The 20014-nt window shown below is 37.7% G+C and overlaps 1 protein-coding gene across 26 annotated transcripts in view; it reads left to right on the top strand.

The window, feature by feature from the left end:
- NFIA (nuclear factor I A) overlaps window positions 1-20014 on the top strand; it is a 370701-nt gene that overhangs the window by 40291 nt on the left and 310396 nt on the right. For 12 of the 26 annotated variants that reach the window (XR_013557581.2, XR_013557574.2, XR_013557579.2 and 9 more), the window contains exons 3-5: window positions 9080-9119; window positions 13849-15260; window positions 17775-17868. The exons of 9 other annotated variants lie outside the window; for them this stretch is intronic. Coding sequence is in view for 1 of the 17 variants with exons in the window: in XM_078451856.2 (XP_078307982.1) it covers window positions 9080-9096 (17 nt within the window). In the remaining 16 variants the exon portion in view is untranslated. Of the gene's footprint in view, window positions 1-9079; window positions 9120-10513; window positions 10689-11162; window positions 11355-13848; window positions 15261-17774; window positions 17869-18716; window positions 19992-20014 lie in introns of those variants that run through there. 5 more of the 26 variants (XR_013557583.2, XR_013557587.2, XR_013557572.2 and 2 more) reach the window with 5 other exon arrangements.

Here is a 20014-nt window from a genome sequence, read left to right as displayed (position 1 = left end):
AGAATGTTTCATCAGCAAAGTGAATTGCCATATAGTCATCAGACTCTAGAAATAAATTATCAACCATGACTGCAGTGGGTGAGGCTGTTTGTTTATCAGATCACTTGAGAACAGAGTAAAGTGAGTTTCATATTTTCCTGAGTCTTGAATTCTCATTTTAGACATCTGTTCAGAAGCTTTCTAAGCCATGGAGTATTCTAAATGAGCATTTTGTTAAATGGATGGAGGAAGACTTAGTTTTCCATTGTTAGGTGAAACCTAATTAAAAATTAAATAATGACCTTGTGTTGGCTTGTAAATTTCTTATTCCCTGCATGTGTGAGTGTATTTTGTTAGAACATTCCATTTTAAAGCATGCCTTTTTTTTTTTTTTTTTTTTTTAATGATGAGAAATACTTGAAAACTACCATTTCCTTTTGGAATTACAGTCGAGTATCAGAGGATAGTCTATAGTTGAGAGTGGAGGGGTTTAGAAGGCGTTAGAAGCATATAGCTTTATGAACCATATTTTCTGTGGATATAGCAGAATTAGTTTAATTGTTCTGTTTCACTCTCTCCAGCATGAGTGCACTCATCATGGAAATTAACAGAGGCACTGCTATTTGTGTTATATCAGGAATTCTTTATAAACTTAATAAATGAAAGCTTTTTTCTTACAGGCCCGATTCACTAGCGGAGTTCTGCTGAAATAATGTGGCTACCTTCCATTAATGTTAATGGAGGTTATGGATATAATTCCCTCCATAGTGATGGAAGAACGAGCCCTAGAGAAAAGAATGTTTGTAATGAATCACTGGGTTATGATACAGGATTCACTTGGTCTCCCTAATACTATTTTTTTTTTCCTCCTGAAAGTTTAAGGTCTTATATTTAGTAACTAGTCTTTCTCTACCCTAATTCTTTGTGGTCAAGTCTGTAATAATGTTAAGAACATAGAAAAGCAATATGGATTCATGTGTAGGCATGGTTTGGGGTTATGTAATGATTCAGCACTACATAGTTTTGTGTTTTCCTTTTACTTAATATTATTTGGTGGACATAACTTTAATGTTTTAAGAGATCATCATATTCTTCACTAATAATAGTTGCTTTAATAATTTATTGTCCTGACAGACTGCAGTTTATCAGTTAGGTATTAAATCTCTCAAATATATTTATTAAATACCTACTGTGTGTAAGGTTCTAAGTTTAATGCGTTTGACACAGTCCCTATCTCAAATTGCCTTTCATCTTGTGATATAAGTAGAACCCAGTCTTTAGGCTTTTTCTTGTTGGGCCAAGATCAAGTGCGAAGAATTTGGTGGGAGATGGGTGTGTGTGTGTGTGTGTGTGTGTGTGTGTGTGTGTGTGTGTGTGTGTCTTTCTGTCTGTCTCGCAGGGACTGAAGAAAGGAAGGCCGTTGTGGTTGGTGGTGTGTTGGAGAGACTGGTCTAAAGAGAGATAACTGAGTTCCTCCAGGGAGGAAACACAAGATCTTACCACAAGATCACATAGCAAGTCAGTGGGGGTGAAGGTAGCGTTTGACTCCAGACTATGCTGGTAGACTATCACGTGATTCAGGCACCAGAGCGTGAACGCCAAAGACTAGTGGAAGAAATAATTTCTATAGGCATCCAAACACTTTGATCTAGAGGAAATTTCAGGACTCTCTGAGAAAGTGTATAGCATATGAAAGATACTATAGGTATTTTCTTCCTATAATATAAGCAGAAAATTATTCAGGCTCATTTTCAGATAAATTGTGATCTTGAGTTGAAAGACATAATTACCTAAACCCTTTTTACTGGATGATCTTTTCCCATGAAATTTCAAATATTTATGCAAGTAATTTGGTGATGATTTTTGCTATTTAGGTATTTTCCTCCCTAGTAACACAAAATCTTGCTTACCCAACTCCCAAAGTCCATCTCACTAGTAAGCTCCTCAGCCTCTGTTCTTGTGCCCAGTAAGTGCTCCTCGTTACCAGGTCCACATAATTAATGCTTTATCACATGAGGTGATTCAGTTACTCAGCAAAACAAAATGATGTACACTTTTAGAAATAGCTCTAGAAAGTAAATTTGAACCTAAAGTGTTCAGTTGAGAGGAAATTTCTGTTTGTTCTTAATTAAGAGAAACTGTATGGAAATGTAAGCTAAGGATGCATTAATCAGAGAAGTTGGCATTACACTGTGTTATTCATTTTTATTTGGCATAGATTGCATGGGTACTCATTAAATAATTTGTATGGCTGAAATAACTCTAGTGATATTTCTTGCTAAATTTTTGCATCTGTTCAGACTAAAACTCAGGAAAGTTAAAAAAAAATTCAGTCCTTAGGTTTGAAAGTTTGACTCATTTATTATAAGTGAAAATCTTTATTGTGGAAATATATATGCCTCAAAATGTTTGCTTGCTTCATTTTGGGGGAAGAAATGTGTGAGAGTAGGTAAATTGTTAATGAAAAATTATTAATCAAATAGCAGATTTATATCTGGTGAATAGATACTTATGCTTAATGCTCTTCAATTTTAACAGCTTTGCCTCAGCCCATCTGATCTGTGACCTTATCAACTTTGATATTATTGTTTTTTTTTTTTTTTTAACTTTGATATTGTTTTACAAACAAATAGTGGAAGGAGAAAGTTTGCATATTTAGAAGTTTGGTAGTTGATTCCCTTTGTGGGTAAATGCACATCTCAGGGGGAACCTGATCTGTATAGATAGCCTATTTGGATCAAGGGCAAGGAAAAGGAATTTCCTTTACCCATTTATATTTTTTGGTTTATATAGGTCAAACTAGATTTCTTGGACCTACTAAATTTATGTGGTGTACACATGGCTGTAGGTTTGGTCTGGGCTCTGTAATATTTGTAATTATGTGAGATGACAAGATTGAATTAACTTAATTGTAGAGTTTTACATAGTGTTTGTACCAAATCCTAATAAAATAATGTGAAATTCAATGAGTAATGCCAAGTGGGACAGTGCTCTACTCACATAAGCTTACTAAACTTGATATATTCTTATGGCGCTTCTCCAGAATGTAGAAGAAACACATTTATCTAGGTGATTAGTATTCTTTCTGTCTGCCAGATTTAAGGATTGTTTGGAAATATTGTTAGAATCAAAATCAACGTTTGTTGCTACACAGGGTTGGGCATTCCAGGCAAACTCTGGTCGTTTTTAATGGTCTTATTCTTATGTCCACTCATTTTATGTCTGCCATGACACTGATGTTTTCAGTAACACAGAGCTGCTATCAAAAGAGTGATACACTTTTAAGTGAAGTATTTGGGAAAGTAATAAAGTCATTTCTGGTCCCATCTCAAAGGATATTATTGAAAATGTCTTTAAAAGTGATCAGGGTAACACATACTAGGCCCTCTCCAGTTCCGGTGTTTGAAGTTAACAACCTGCAGTTCAAGCCCATTTCAAGCGGAAAAGTGGCTCTCCCACAATTCCTCCTCCCCCTTTTTTGAACCACAGACATTTTTATTTTATTTACTTATTTATTTTTAAATTGAAGTATAGTTGACATACAATACTATAGTACCTTCTGATGTAGTGATTTGACAATTATGTTCGTTACAAAATGCTCACACAAACTACTCTTTAAATACTGTAGCTGGTTCTAAATTTAAGGAAAAATGAAAATATTGGGAAATAATAGTCAAAATAGTTCAAAAGAAGTTCAGAATAGTCAAAATAGTCAAAATAGTCAAAAGAAGTTCAGGACAGAAGATGCTTTTACGGTTGGTAACTGCCCAAATCGGATTTAACTTGAACATGGCAATGCTTTGCATTTTATGATGGCTAATTCGTGCCATCTATTAGCCATAATGCCAGCTCCTGTTTTGTTTTTTTTTTTTAAATCTCAAATACATTTACAGTAAATATATTAACAAATTGTGAGGTCTTAGGTTGACCTCCTGGACATTAGGAAATCAAATTTAAAGCATTGCATTGTCTGTTACTCAATGGAGTGGACTGAGTACAGCGTGTGACTTGTGTTCTGCCGATGATGCAATAAGCTAATATTGTAGTGTGAGTTAAGGTTGATTAGATGATCATCTTTAACTCTGTTTTCTCCAGGGGTTTTTGAACGCTCATGTTTTCAGGTGATAGTCTATGCCCCTATTATATTGCTCTTTTAAAAAAAGTGTTCTCTTTTGGGCAAGAAAACATAGGCTCTCTTCGGATTCTGGATGGAAATTAGCAACCTTATGCTCAGAATGTAAAAGTATACTGTGTTATCATAAACTGACTCTCTTCCAAAAAAAAAAAAAAAAAATTCTAGGGAGTAAAATACATGCGCAAAAACCAGAAATTGATTTACAGAGTTATAGCTATTTTTTTTTTTTAACTTTCTTAAAAGTTTTTGTCCTGGAATTAATTTTCAGTGAAAACTAAGACATTTTTCTTCTCATCTGGAATCAGTTTTTACCTCATTAGCAGGAAATGGTGAATATACATTAAGCACAAATAAAGTTCACTTTATGAGGCAAAGAATTTGCACTCGGTAAGTAGATGTGTACAAATGAAAGACCCTTTCTGCTGTCCTTAAAGAGGATTGTGAAGGAAATTTTAATAGCAGATACCATCATTCAGGTAACTTCCACTGGTGTGATTCCCGCTGCCCTCCCTCCCCCCACAATAAATCCAAAGAATCCAGGAGAATTTTTCTCCCAACCTATTGGGAAGTATTTCGATGCAGCCTTTAGTATATTGGCAAAATTAAGTGTTCATTAGCTGGGCCTTGGTGGTGATATCATGGGGGTATGGGGTAGAACTCTCTTTTCCATTTTCTTTTGATCTTAAAGTTACATAACTGTGCGTTCAGCTTAACTTGTGTTATTGCAGTAGGAAGATGTGTAGGTGGAAAGATATTCTAAAGGGAGGCTAGAGCCACCTTCCCTGACAAGAAAAAATTCAAGGGAACAAATAAATAAAAATACACTCAAAGAATCATAGAATGTTATAGCTGTAAGGGACCTTAGGTTTCATTTAACCGAAATTTTAGCTTCAAGATCCTAGAAAAAAAAAATATTCTGTGATTGTGAATGGCATTTTTCCATATTTGAAAGTTAAATTTACTAATGTGTCTGCTTATTTACCCATGGTATATTTGTGGCTGTTTTTTTTATATTACCAGTGGGAACATATTCTGTATTATAGTATCTTTTTATTTGTCTGGATGCTTGTATATTCCTGTTTGTCTATTAATGCTCTCACACGTGCAAACATACAAGAGAAAATGGCAATCCAGTATTAAACAATGGGGAAAAAGTTATAGTGCAGTAAGACTGGATTAGTCATGCTTTTCACAGTCAAGTTGCCATAAGGGTCATTTTTTAAAGTTTTAGACTAACTCACATGTATCCCAGAGTTTATACAGGGTTGTGGAGTATCTCTTTAGACATATAGTCTTGCTGCTGTTTTGTCCTGATGTATAAAATGGATATCATTGAACTGGCATCTAGAAAGCATTGGTAGCACTACAGATTTTATCACTCATTCCAAACATAGGAGTTGCAAAACACCTTTCTTTAAATATTTTCTCTTCATGGTGCAACTGGGGAGGGCCAAATTCCAGCCTTAAATAAAGTTTCAACCTGACTAGTTGATAGAAATGGCAGAGTAATAGAACTTGTGGTCAAGAAGCTGATACCTGGATTGTGTCAAGGATTAGACTGTATGTTTGCAACCCTTCCAGATGGGCTCCTTGTTTCTACTCTATACGCACATCCTTGTAGCCATAAGGAAACGGAGAGAGAGTTCTACCTTTAGTTTCTTCTTCTAGAGATACTCCGCATGGGACTTCTAGACCCTAATCAGTATTCTTTTGTTGATGATAATCTACTTAAATGATATCCTATCATCAGAATCCCTTAATGGAATTATCTTTGCATTTTGCACTGTTCTTCCATCTTGGCTTCTAAAAGCTAGAAGTGTCCTTCCCCCCATTCCCCCCACCCCCATCATTTTCCTAATGGAGATGACATATAAATATGCCAAGCAGAATCCATAATCATGGCAGGAAACCTACACAGTAGGGCTGGTTTTGATACATAGTCCACCCTACTGGCAAGTACTTTTTAGGCAGCTTCATATAATAACGCATAGGGTACAAAAAGAGACCTCTGCTGTGATTTCTTTGGTTTATGTATTTCACATTGAAATTGTAGGTTTTTTTGGTTGGAATTTATTTGAGATGATTAAAGACATTTTGCAGAGCACTCAAATATAGGTGAAAGAATTTCAAGTTTGCTCATTTTGGCATAATTTTAAAACAAAAGTGTTACTGTTGGATCTGGGCATGTGATGGGTGAATGAGTGTTTCAATGAAATGACATAAGTCTGTATAATTTGGAGGGTAATGATGCCTTAGAACGAGAATAAATCTGGAGCGATGGAAAGGCTCCATATTCTAGATGAATGCATGCTTCCTCCTATGAGTCTGAAAAATAAAATTAAATCTTTATTTATACGAATCCACTGGGGGAAAAAAGCTACATGGACTGGGTTTATGATATATTTCAGAACAGGAATATTAGCCTTAACCTCTTTCCTCACATTGCATATGATATTTAATCCATCATCTTTGTTTTAAACAAACAATACACAAGCTGTTGCTGGCATTGGTATAAAGCTGATGGTCCATCTGGAGAGCAGGAATATAGATCAGGAGAATAAGAGAATTGAAATTGGGTGCAAGGGCAGATTTGCATGTGTAAAACCTCTCTGTTTACTAGCTTTTTATCAAATTGTTTAATATGAGGCAAAACAGAATCCTTTTTCTTCAATCTGAGGACCTTATTGGAGGAAAAGTTGCTGAAGGAAGAATAATTGGGTTTTGAGGGACAATAAAATTATAGCCATTAATATCTTCTCGTTTTGCATGGGCGAGTCCATGTGGAAGAATTGAGAACACTGCTGGGGATTGGGTTCTTGTTCTAGCCATGTGATCTTTGGCCAGTCATTTTAGCTTCTTGACCTTCAGTGTCCTTTGGTCCAAGTTAATTCAGCAACCACTTCTTGAGGTGCCGTGAGAATTTTCTCGGACCCAACCATTCTGCTAGGCATTATGGATCCATGGCTGAATAAGACTGAGCCCTACTCTCAAGAGGCTTAAGGTCTTGCAATGGAGACAGACATTACAACTGAATAATGTAGTGAGTGTTATATAGGAGACACTGGCTCACAAAGGAAGGAAACATTCTGTCTGGAATAGACAGGAAGATTTGTATTACAAATCTCTTATAAGGATTTTCTATTTTGACCAGCAGAGGAGCAGACATTCCAGGTATGCGAATAGTGAGAGGTTCAGAACAAATTATCAACAAAGTTCTTTCCAGTTCCACATTTGCAGTGTTATCAATGTAAAATTCTTTGAATAGCTTTCCACTGATGAGTTATTCGCTGAAGAGTGTTTATTGTCATGCTCGAAAGAAAATAATAATGAAAGAAACAATGATTTCCTTTAGTTATAAAACGGGCTGGATGGGAGGAGGCCGCCAGTATTTCTCTTTATAATTATTGCCCTGTTTGAAAAATCAGCCCGCATCTAGGGTGGCAAACACTGTGTAGAGGCCTTCCTTCTTCCTTCTCGGGAGCAGCAGTGGATGGAACCACTGTAACCTGGCCTCCCGCCATGAGAGGAGGGAATCCAGGTGGCCATGTTCAAATGTGTCTGCGTGCAGCAAGGCTTCTGAAATGACAGGAGAGCCCGGCGGCTTCCAAAGCAGCTGTGACTCTGGATTGCTCCCACCATCCCTGCTTCTCACCACAAGAGGAGTGAATCTCTGCTGCCTTAGGAGGCATGGAGCCTGGGACTTTAATTCCTTTTTTAATTTTTCATTTTATTTTTAAAACGCTTGAGTGGTGGATGATGATTTCTTGACAAAAGAGAGATTTCCCCCCTTTTAAAATTATTTTAACTCAGGCTCTTGTGTAAACTCATGGGCTGGGAATAAGACCAGAATACCTTCTTTTTGTTGTTGTTTACAAACGGCCAATAATTTATTCACATGTGACATTTGAGCTGGCATTTTTTTCCTCCTAAGATGACAGTAGCTTCCGCTGTTGTATCCTAAAGCAAAGTCAGAGTAGCCCTTTGCTTTTGTCCCCATCGGTAGTTATATTTTGCCCTCTTGCCTTTTTCATTTAGACCTTATGGTATTTCCTAACCCTCAGACTGTTTTGAAAGGCTTTGATTAAAATATGCTGATAAAAGAATTCGATAACCAAGTTAGGAACGACAAGGCTATCTAGAGAAGACCGAATGATTTGGCAGCCTAACAAATTCTATTCAGAGCACACAAAGAGATTCTGGAACGTTTTATAGGGACTCGTGTTTAGGGAATGGTATGAACTCAGGTTACCTGCCGAATATGGTGTCATATGGAAACATTTAAGAGCTTATGGAAAATTCTTTGAAATAAAGTGGAATGAACTAGCAAGCATATAATACCTAAGAAGAAAAATAAGAGCATTCATTCTGATTTTTAGGTGGCTGCTTAAGGAAGGGAGGTGGATGGAAGTAAATCATTCCAACTTTGTATGCATAACGTAGAAGAGCTATCACCTAAGAATAGTTTTGCTAACCAAACCCTAAACTTAAAAGGATATTAAAGGCCATCATGTCTAACCGCCTTCCTCTGTAGGAACCTCCTAGGTGTTATCCCCAACAGCCTTTACTTAAATACTTCCAGAAAAAAACTGAGGGACTGGGGGAGTAGGGACGAAGGTTGGCAGGAACTTCTGTTGAATACCTAATATCTGCAAGATACTGGGGTGCACACTTTCTCACCGTCTCATTTGACTTACGTGTGGGTTTATAACCTCCAGATTACAGGTGAGGGAACTAAGTTATTTACGAGTAGGGAAGCTTGCCTCAGCTCCTGTGTCTAGATTAAGGCAAAACTGAAATTAGAGCCTCGTTCCATCTTCTTGTACTACACTCAGGTTGGAGGAGAGCTCCTTCCTCACGAGGCACTCTCTTCTGTCTTAGTAATATACGTTGTTTGAAATGCTTTCTTTTATTTTGCTGAAATCTGTCTCTCATTAACATCTCTCCTTGGTCCCGATTCCACCTCAGGAACGACACAGAGTTGATGGAGTTCTCTTTTGTCATGAAGGTATGTTAACAACGACTGCTGCCCATATGGTTTCTGCCATCTCATACTTAGTTGGTTTTTTTGACAACAGACACACACACACACACACACAAATGTCCTTTTGTTGATTCTAGTTCACCTTCCAACATATGGAACTCTTTTTGAATCTTTAGAGGTCTAGACTCAAAGATCATGAGCATTAGAAGATATCTTAGTTTCATCTCACCCTGTCTGATTCATCAACAATTGTTACTATGCCATCATTCAAGCCATGCATAAGCCATTAATTAATAGTGAACGGGACAAAAAGGCTAGGTTAACTCATGGTCTGTGTATTAGTTCCTGAAATTGAAAGCAGAATTTAGACTACCTGCGAATTTTTCTGGGAAGAGAGTTAATGGAGATTGCCACATTTTTAAGGGAACTTCTTACCGTGAAAAATTAGTAACTCTTCAAAGTAGAAAACTTCCTCCATTATTCTTTGTTTAAAATTATAAGCCCAAGTGTTATTCACCAAAACCTTACCTTTTACTCTTCAGGGACCTTTGAAAATGTGTGGAATACTGATGCATCTCCTGTATACACCCAGCACTTACCGATAGTAGAATAGGAGTTGGCTTTCTCAGTGGACTGGGAGCTCCTCAAGAGCAGGGGCCTTTGCAAGTCCTTGACCCTCTCGCTCTAAGCCACTGGCAAATACCAGACCCTTGAAGTTTATGAATTGAATGGAATGGTTCAGATGAAACTGCCCATGTTCTAGGATTGGGCTGTTTATTTTAGTTAGCCTTATTTCATGTGCTGTTATTTTGGGTGAATGGTGTAATAATACAATTGTACTGAACACCTAACTAATTTAATAAATAATGAAGAGGAAGAATAATGGACCATAATGAGATGTGAAGAGCCCAGTTAATAATGCTGAGTTTTATTATGTATGAAATAAAAAACATGTAGCCTGAGGAAAAGTGTTTATTAACATACTCCTTCGTGTGTTGTTATTGAAGAGGGGCACTGGCCTGCGTGAAATGGAAACTGATGATTTTACATACATAAAAAGAGCATTTTAGGAATTGAAACCTGAGGGAGGTTAGTTGATACAGTGTCCTATACTTTACAGATAAGGAAACTCAAGTTCTGATAGTGAAGTGACCTTCCAAAGGTCACACATTCAGTATAATAGTATGTTTTCCAACAAATGGTGGTGCCTACCTCATGCTTTTTTTTTTTTTTTAAATCTTCCAAATGTTAAAAGTATAAGATTAAGTAAAGGTCATTTTTAGACCATATGAAGTAGCCCAGTTGCCCCAGGATTAGTTTATTGTATGCATATCTGCCATTGTTTTACAGATCAAGCATAAATCCACACAATTTGATTTCTATGTTTTAAATTTAAATTTAATTAATTTTTTTTTTAGAGGGAGAACGTGCAAAAGGCAGAGAAGGCCAGAGGCAGAGAGAGAATCTTAAACAGGTTCCATGCTCAGCATGGAGTCTGATGTGGAGCTCACTGTGGGGCTCAATCCCACAAGCCTGGGACCATGACCTGAGCTGATACCAAGAGTCAGATGCTTAACTGACTGAACCACCCAGGTGCCCCATCACACAACTTGATTTTAAAGGACAGTTTCTTTGCAAGTGAAATATATCTATGGAAAGAAAAGCAGTCATATTTTCTTATCTGAAGTGACTAGTTCTTTGCTGTATTTCCATTAGGGCTATTTTCCAAGGGGAGTTTCAAAATATTGAATATGTTAAAGATTTCTAATAAAGCTAGGAATTTTGAGAAAAATTCAGAGTGCAGCCATAACTTCCTTCAAACTATCTCTTAGAGGAGCCCCCGTTCAAGTTAGAATCTTGGCTTGATGGACAAGGGAATTGACCCAGTGCAATGGTTCTCGAATTGTTATGATGAACTTTCCTTGACTCGTCTCCTCAAAAAGTCAAAGTCAGTGTCTTTGATTGCTTCAAACACGATTGTCTTGTCTCACTAGCTTAGACTTTAAGCTTTTCTTATGCTCCCAGAATGACTTCTTTGGTAATTACTTCTACTTTTTATTAAAACAGTTTTGGTCATTGAGGTAGGAAGAAGAGGAAAGACCAATCCCGTTCCAGTTTGCTTGGGCTACGTTGATGCTGTCTTTCAGACTGCTGGTGAAATAAAAATTCCTGGTTTCTACGACATCAGAGATGCCAAGTGTGTGATGAAGACAGTGTTGTCTTACTCTTTTTGAGTAATGGACACAAAGACGTGCCCGTTGCCCTGTAACTTTCAGATCTTCTGTAACCTTTTTAAACAAAATGGGAGAAGCTGCTACTTGTACCCAAGGGAAGAGAAAGTTAATGAATAGAAAAGACAGAATTTACTTAGGAAAACAGTGGAATTAAGCTCTGGACAAAACATGCATCAGTGATGCATAACATTTTTGTTAATTGGGTCTTAACAGGTTTCTGACTCATGTGGTAATCATTGTAGAAGTGGGTCATACTAGACCATGCCAGCGGCATATCCCACAGCTATAAGAACTCTTACCTACTTGTGCATGTGCACCTGAGTTTCTGGAGGCATACATTTCTATAGCTTAATTTAGGTTCCACGTACACTTCAGTGGTTAAACCTGAGCTAGACTCAAAGAGTTTGTTTCCATTAAGAAAATGAATCTTTTATGTGGACCAAGGTCAGGTTAGTTAATTTGTTTGCTTTTATTGGAATAACTTTTCCCATTCCAATTCATCACTTAATTTTAAGTGGTTCTACTAAAACACCCATTAAAGTCCCTTACATTTCTCACAGACTAGGGCTATGACAGGTTCATGTGACTTGTCTTTTTCAAGGCACAAAGGTAGCTTTTCTGATCGTCAACCTATTCTTCCTTGTCTGTAATTTCCCAACGATGAGGGAACATTTTCTATGATAGTATGAACTCTATTTGCAAAGAGACCAAATGAAGTTTTCACAAGACATAAGATTAAAATATAAAAACGCACCCAATGTGATAAACATTTCTTCTTTAAAAATAATAAAACTTTTTTTTCCCTAAATTCTTTTTTTTTCTGCCTGCTTCACCCTCTTCCCGACTGATGCATTATCCAGCAACTCAAAGTTGACTCCTGCTAGTAAAGTAACTAAATGTGATGTTATTGCTCTAATTAGTGGTGACAAAAGATCAATTAATGTTATAATTAAAAACAGTGTCTAGATCTGTTGTTTGTGGTGAACAAATGTGACAATTACTTTGTTCATTGACATAGATGTGTTGAATTTCCTCTCTAGATTTTAAGGGGATGCATTTTAGTGCTGATGTGCGCATTTAGCTGTGGACAGTAGGAACAAGGCAAGCATATTAGGGAAAGAATAGGGCCCATAATGTCTAAGCTAGAGCCATATTTTAACATACTTGACACCTTTCTTTGGTGCCTGGTGCTATATCAGCAACTTGTACTCACTGGATCTGGAGCCTCACGCTTTTAATATTTTATCACTAAATGCTTAAGTGTTTATGTTGCAAAAAGAAAAGGAAAAAAAAAATCCCACTTGGACTCTTAGACCACACGAACAGGACAATATATGATAACCATGTCATTGATGATTTTGGTTCTATGTATGGCAGTAAAGTTTAAGTTGATGGGGTAGAATAGTGAGTATGTGATTTTTACAAATCTGGTTGGATTTTCTTCTGATACAGAGCAAGCTGTTTTTTATACATTGAAGCCTGGGAAAGCTATGTTACTGTAAAAAGAGTAACCGTATCTCTTTTCTGAGTTGTTGCCAAGCAGATGTAGACTTTTGGAATGTGCCCAGAAAACTTCTACAGCTGATACTTTGGTGACTTGTTCCTACTTCTAGCTTTACCAGCACCTATTTAAATAGCAGAGGAGCATGATTTTGTGTTGGTAGGTCACAGTTTTATACATTTCTCTACAATTAAATATGGGTAAGCTAACATTGATTGTAATTGATAGAAATGATGTAAGCCCAGTTTGCTTTTAATGAATACAGTGAAAGGGCACGTGGGTGGCTCAGTTGCTTAAGTGTCTGACTTCGGTTCAGGTCATGATCTCACGGTCCGTGAGTTCGAGCCCCGCGTCGGGCGCTGTGCTGACAGCTCGGAGCCTGGAGCCTGCTTCGGATTCTGTGTCTCCCTCTCTTGCTTCCCCTCCCCCATTGGCGCTTGCTCTCTCTCTCAAAAATAAATAAACATTAAAAAAAAAAAGGAATACAGTGAAGCTATGGCCAGCTTTGCTAATACATTTTTGACAAAACGAATCAAGAAAATCCATCTAAAAAGTTCTCTGAGAGATTGGCATTGAATGTAAAACAAGGACAATCCGCTACCATTACTAAAAGAATCTCACCTTTTAACTTCATCACATAAATGGATCATGCTCAGTGGATCTACCTGAGCAGCACGTGGTTTGATTTTAATTTCTTAGATTACTGATTCCCACCATCATGCCTGAGTACTCTTTCTGTGGTATTAGAAATGGGAAAATATCACACAGTTTCAGGTTGACAGATTTATCAAGAAATGAGCATTTTCTGTAACATCAGCTCAAAATAAAACGTTACTGTTATAATCTCAGGTAACTTGGTAGCAATGGAAATCCTGTAAACCTTGAAGGTAGTGTGCTTTTGACATGGATGGTAAAGGAAGGAAGCTAGTTGAATTCATTTGCTCTGCTGCTGGCTAAAAAAGACAAACAAGGAGGGACGGAGGGAACAAAGAAAGTAAAAATCTTTCTTTTTTTTCAGGAGGAGTTGGAAGATGAGGAGTAATACAACACGCCAGATATATATGTTAAAAACTTGCAACAAATCATAGATCACACTAAAGGATTACTAAAGTTTTAAACATGGCTGAGGGTATAGATGTCAGATTTTCTTACACAATAGTGGGTCTTTTGTTTCAGAGTTCACTCTTGGCCAGAAACTCCCTACCACTGTGTTAATTTCCTGTCGATCTTTCATTCAGCAACAGAACTAGAGATGGGGAGCAGACACCCCCCCACCCCCCCCCACCCCCCAGGCTTTTTAAGACTGTGCTTTGTGTAGATTAAAAAGAAGAAAGAAAAAAGAACAAACTTTTTCCAAACAAGATGTCCATGTGCATTCTTTAAGATCCTGTATGTGTGCTTAAAATGATCCTTAAAAAAAGCTCTCTCCATAATTTTGAACCTCTCCTTTTTCTAAAGACTTTTATAGTCATTTTTTTTCCTTCTCAGCATGTGAACAAATGTGTAACTCGAATAGATGTTACTTTGCTATTTGCTTAGATTGTTTTAAAAGGCTAGTTGTGTGGAGGAACGAAGAAGGAAGGGAGGCAGGAGTAGCTGGGGTTTATTTGTTCTGTGTTGACCTAATGAGTGCAGTTCTTAAAAAATAATAAATATTTATATGTGATCTTAATTTTTAATGAGTCTCATAAAGTGGCTGGTACAGAAAAGTGTATGAGAAGCCATATGTATTAAACTATATGTATTGTAAATACACGCATGTGCACACTAGAATGTTTTAGGAGGGAAAAGAGCTTATTGAGCTTGCTCCCTGTTGTTTTCCTGGTACCTAGAACAGTGCCTGACGTGTGACCGCCACTCAATAAATATTTGTTGAGTTAAACAAATATGAAAATAAATAAATAGGCAGCACCATATAGCAGGATGGCATTAGATTGGAATTCGGAAGACCTGGAGTGTACTTCCAGCACTGCCGTTAACAAAGTATGAGGAGCTGCCTAAGTCATTTAATTTCTTTGCTCCTCTGTGGCTTAAAAACTGGAACCTTTGCCTTCATGTTTTGTTTTGTTTTTAAAATAATGATTAAATGATACCTAAGGGGTATAAAAGCTCTTTGGAAACTGCAGGGTGCTTTAAATGAGTGTGCATATGTGTGTGTATGTACAGAAAATCCTTTATCTCTTTGCTTCTCAATTTCTTTTCTTAGGAAAATCAGATTATTTAAATCCCATTATGCATAGCTCTCCTCTGCTCTTCCTAAGCCTCTGTATTCCATTACCTCTAGTAAATCAGAAAAAGGTGGTGAGTCAGGCTGTTGTAGAAGGCGAGGTCTGCTGTTTCTCATGACCATTTCACTGTGTGGAACTCCAAACTCTCCAGTGCGTGTATCTCGTGGACTGTCTTACCTGTTTCAGCCATACAAGATGTTAGGTATGACCTGGGGTCTCCTAGATATGACCACTTCAAGATTCTTTGATGAGCAAATTAAAGTATTTATTAGTCATTAATACTATAGATGAATAATCATGAATTTAACCTAGAGTCGACCTAAAATCAGTGTCATGGGATTATCTGTAAAGATTTTTTAAAAAAATGTGTGCGTTCGTTAATAATAGTATGTCCTGAAGCTGCATATCTGGAAGGGAAAAGGATAGAAAGTAACAAGTAGAAAGATATTAACAAGGAGAAAAGAGATCATGGTCAGAGATCATGATCTTTAGGACAGTTGTTCAAGGCTTTATACTCATTCATTCTCCACAGTTATTTTTTGAATTAGGATTCTTATTCTTTTTCTTTTTTAATTTTTAATGTTTGTTTGTTTATTTATTTATTGTTGTTTATTTACTTTTGAGAGAGAGAGAGAGAGACAGAGCACAAGCAGGTGAGGGGCAGAGAGAGAGGGAGACGCAGAATCTTAAGCAGGCTCCAGGCTCTGAGCTGTCAGCACAGAGCCCAATGCAGGACTCGAACTCACGAACATGAGAGATCGTGACCTGAGTTGAAGTCGGATGCCCAACCGACTGAGCCACCCAGGCCACCCAGGATTCTTATTCTTAAATTTAAATATCGAGTAACAAATTTGGATGGCCCTTCATATTAACATATTGTCTTAAATTAGGAAGAAATGGATTGAAGTTCGAAGTAAGCTTTAATAGCATCATAGAAGTTACATTTGGAGGTAGACTTCCATTGCATCATAGAACTTTTTAAGACTTTAGGAGACCATTTAGTGTAAGTACATTCATTTGGATCTTAGGAGAACTGAGGCCCGGATAGCCCAGGCCAGGAATCTTTTGGAACGTCATGGCAACCAGTTACTTTAGAGTCTAGACTACAGCCCTAGGTCTTTAGATTTCCACATTCCAACTATCCCTTCCCCATACACAACTGTTAATTTTCTTAAAACTAAAACAATACTAATCACCCCACTTAGAAGAGCTTTCCAAAATATTGTTAGTGTTGAATGCCTTAGCATTGCATTTTGCTAGTAGGTGTCACTCAGATTTACTGAGCTGGAAGCCTAACTTAACAGAATAATGAGACATAGGTATCTATGTGCCATCACTGGACAGACACACCCACAGATCACACATTTTACATCTGAAAGAACATAAGTAATTCTCCTCTCCCCCACTTTTAAATGATAAGGGACTATTGACAACCCTCCACTGTCACTTGTATCCATGTGGTTTAAAATATATACTGCTTATTCAAAGAGTTGTTCAAGTTCAATGCAGAAGATATATTATACCGTGTAATATGCCTGCATTTGTTCATGCATTCTTTTTGGAAACCTGATCTTATTTATGTCTGCTTTTACCAGATAGGCTAGGTTAAGTTATGTTAAACATGTTGTACTGAGACTTGATTCACAGTGCTGCAGCGTGGCTTTCTTCCTTGATTAGCTTTAATCAAACTCTCCGCATTCCATGACCTTAATAAAGCTATTTTTCCTGACAACTGAAGACTGTCTTAACAAGCACAGTTCATCTGTGCTGAAACTAAGGCTGAGTTAAGATGGGGTTTAGGTGCTCATTAAAGCCCAAAGAATGTAGTATAATAGGAAATGATGAAATGGTGCTCCCTGAAACATCTCTTCTTTAAATTTAATTAGACAAATTATACGAAAACCAGTAGATGCCCTGGGAAGGCAATCAACATTAGGGCTAATAAAAAGCTTGAATAGTATGAAAGAGCTGGGGTGGGAGGTGCTGTAGTGCCTTTCTAACACTTATGAGAGGTAAATTAACACCAATTGCTAAACACAGAAGCTAGATGAATTTCCACATTGATTTAAAAATTAATTTTATGATGCTGTTCTATGTGAAAAAAATATAACAAAAATACTTTGAAGTTTGGCATGGATGCACATGCACAAGGTATTTTATGAATACTTTGTATATAAATTATTCATATGCACTTTATATATGAACTGTTTTGTACAGTGGAGAGGCAGTTATGGTCTGACTTTGGAGTTTTGACACACCTGGGTCCAAATTCTTACAAGTTCCCTCATTAGCTCTGTGTGCGTGTGTATGTGTGCGTATGTGTACACGTGTGTGTATGTACAAGTTTACTTCACTCTGTGAAACCCAATTTCATCATCTATAAAATGAGATAATTCTTTTCCTGAACAGGCTTTATAAGAATTCAATGAAATTAAATTGGATTGTGTGTGTACAGAAGGGTTGGCACCATACCTGGTGCATAATAGGTGCTCAAAAGTAGGTGTTCTATATTTAAGAGAAATTTCCACTTAGTCAAGAGTGGTTTTAAGTGAACTGTCCTATAAATATGTAAGAATTAGGTTATGAATGTAAATATTCTACACATAATCTTATGGATCAAGATCATCTAAAGGGAAAATGCTAGAGGACAGAAGCTTGTAGTTTTTGGACAGAATGATGACTCAAACATACCTAATGAATTGTTTGGTGCCTACAGCTGCCAAGTGGAGAGACATTTCAGAAGGTTGAAACATTTATTAAGCACTGTGTGCTAAGCACCTTATATACCTATTTGAAGACAACTCTGCAAGGTAGGTGTTACCTAGTTTTACAGACAAGGATAAAGAGCTTCAGAAACACTGGTCGCATGTTACCATGGGAGAGCCAAAATTGGAACTCAAGGTTGGCTTGGCTCCTGAATGCTTGCTCTTTGGGGCAGTTGGGTGGCAGGCTAGAGCAGATGTTTGTATTGCTTTAAAAATCAGATTTGCCATATAAGTTACTGGATACACAGTTCTCTCTCCCTTTTCTTCCTTGGCTGAATTCTTTTTTTTTTTTTTTAATGTTTTTATTTATTTTTGAAGGAGAGAGAGATAGCATGAGCGGGGGGAGGAGCAGAGAGAGAAGGAGACACAGAGACCTAAGCAGGCTCCAGGCTCTGAGCTGTCAGCCCAGAGCCCGACAAGGGGCTCAAACTCCCAAACTGTGAGATCATGACCTGAGCCGAAGCCAGATGCTCAACAGGCTGAGCCACCCAGGCGCCCCGGAAGAATTCTAAATGAACTTATTCTGTGTCCTGGTTAACCCTCAGTTCCGTTGCTTTTGGGTTGTGGTTCTCAGCATTTGCTGGCCTTTTAACATCACCTGGGATGGGATTAAGTATTAGTGTTTTTGAAAGCTCTCCTGGTGATTCCTGGTGTGCAGTCAGGGCCAAGAGCCTGCATTCAGAGACGTCTACCTCAGACATAGGTGTTTTGGTAGCCTATGTGTCATTAGTAATTTGTCAGAGTTGGTTATGACCCTCCTGTTTGTTTAGAGGAAGAAATATGGAAGCCCTGAAATCTTCTCCAGTCGTGATAGATGTTGCTCATGCATTAATTAGCATGTAAAAATTAAGTGTTCTTTATTCTTACTGTTAGCTTATTTTCTCTTTTTCCAGTTGAAAGAGGCTAAATTAGATGGAGTGAAGATTATGGCAAGAAAAACAAAGGAAAGAAACATGATTATGGCAACTTTTCCCCTCAGAGAGCTGAAGACAAGAGCATTTTTTCATCTGTTTTTACTAAAACAAAAATTACTTTCAAAATAACGGCCTTACACCTGCTCCCTTAGAAAGGGAGAAAACCTTTCTGGTCAGACTGATTTGTGGATGAATCCCGAGCTCTCACTTTCTAATGAAAGAATTAGTCATTTTAAAAAGCTTATGGAGTCTCGGTTTCCTAATCTGTACAATCGAAATAATTCTGAACTCAGTTACTCTGAGGATCAAATGAAAGAAAACAATTTGCAGAGGACAGTCTGGAACCTGACCAGTGTAGCCCCTCTTGTTAGGTTACTGAGACCAAGTATCTTTGGATACTGGTCAGGTTGAGCATTTTCTGAGAGGGCTCTGTGGGGCTGGTTGGTTTTGCAGAGCAAGGAGGCCTGCTGTTGACTCTTGTAATCCTGGATGCTGCCATTCACAGAGACCTTTTTCTTTTCCCTAAGAGATTCCTGGGTATCTTGTTTTTACGGACCAGAGAGTAAGGAAAGAAGTTAGGATGCCTTTCCTGAAAGCTGGTCTGGGAAGTTAGTTGCTGATACGAGTCAGCATTCCCTAACTTGAGATTTCCTAACACTGTTTCTCGGGCTTAATTCTGAGTCACTGATGCCTGCCCTGGTGGCACCGTAAATGAACGCAGACAGTTACTGGGAAGGGATCTTGTCTTTGGTCCTGCCTTCAGGCACAGCTACATCTACATCACCGAAAACGGTTGTATTCCCATTCTTCTTTAAAAAGAGTATGTAACCGGTTTAACTATTAAGAAGTTCATGCTAATTTCCGACGTTGATAAGCATCAGGTCAAGCATATTTCCTACTGTTACCATCTTCCACAGAGGTATAAAATTGCTTTTTATACCTCTTAGGGATTTTTACAAAGAAATTTTGGTATGGGTGAATGGGTTGAAATTTTCAGGATGTTAAAAGAACTCAGTGAAAGAGTAGCTTCCCCTACAGCTCCGTGACCTGGTGGAAATCCAGACATTAGGTTCCACCAAACTTGAGGGATGCCCAGTAAATGATGATGGGAATATCCAGGGAGCTGGAAGCGTTGAGACTGCTCACTTATCCGAATCCTTACATGACCCTGAGACCGCCAGGCGGAGGGGCTGCAAAGCAGAGATAAGTGCTGGAAATTGGCCAGTGTACTTTTTTTTTTTTATTTTTAAGACATAGCTCTCTCCTTTACACTTTTT

This window comes from Panthera onca, chromosome C1 (genome assembly GCF_046562875.1).
Source record: "Panthera onca isolate mPanOnc1 chromosome C1, mPanOnc1 haplotype 2, whole genome shotgun sequence".
Taxonomy (NCBI): Eukaryota; Metazoa; Chordata; class Mammalia; order Carnivora; family Felidae; genus Panthera; species Panthera onca.
This window is presented reverse-complemented; position numbering and strand designations above follow the sequence as displayed.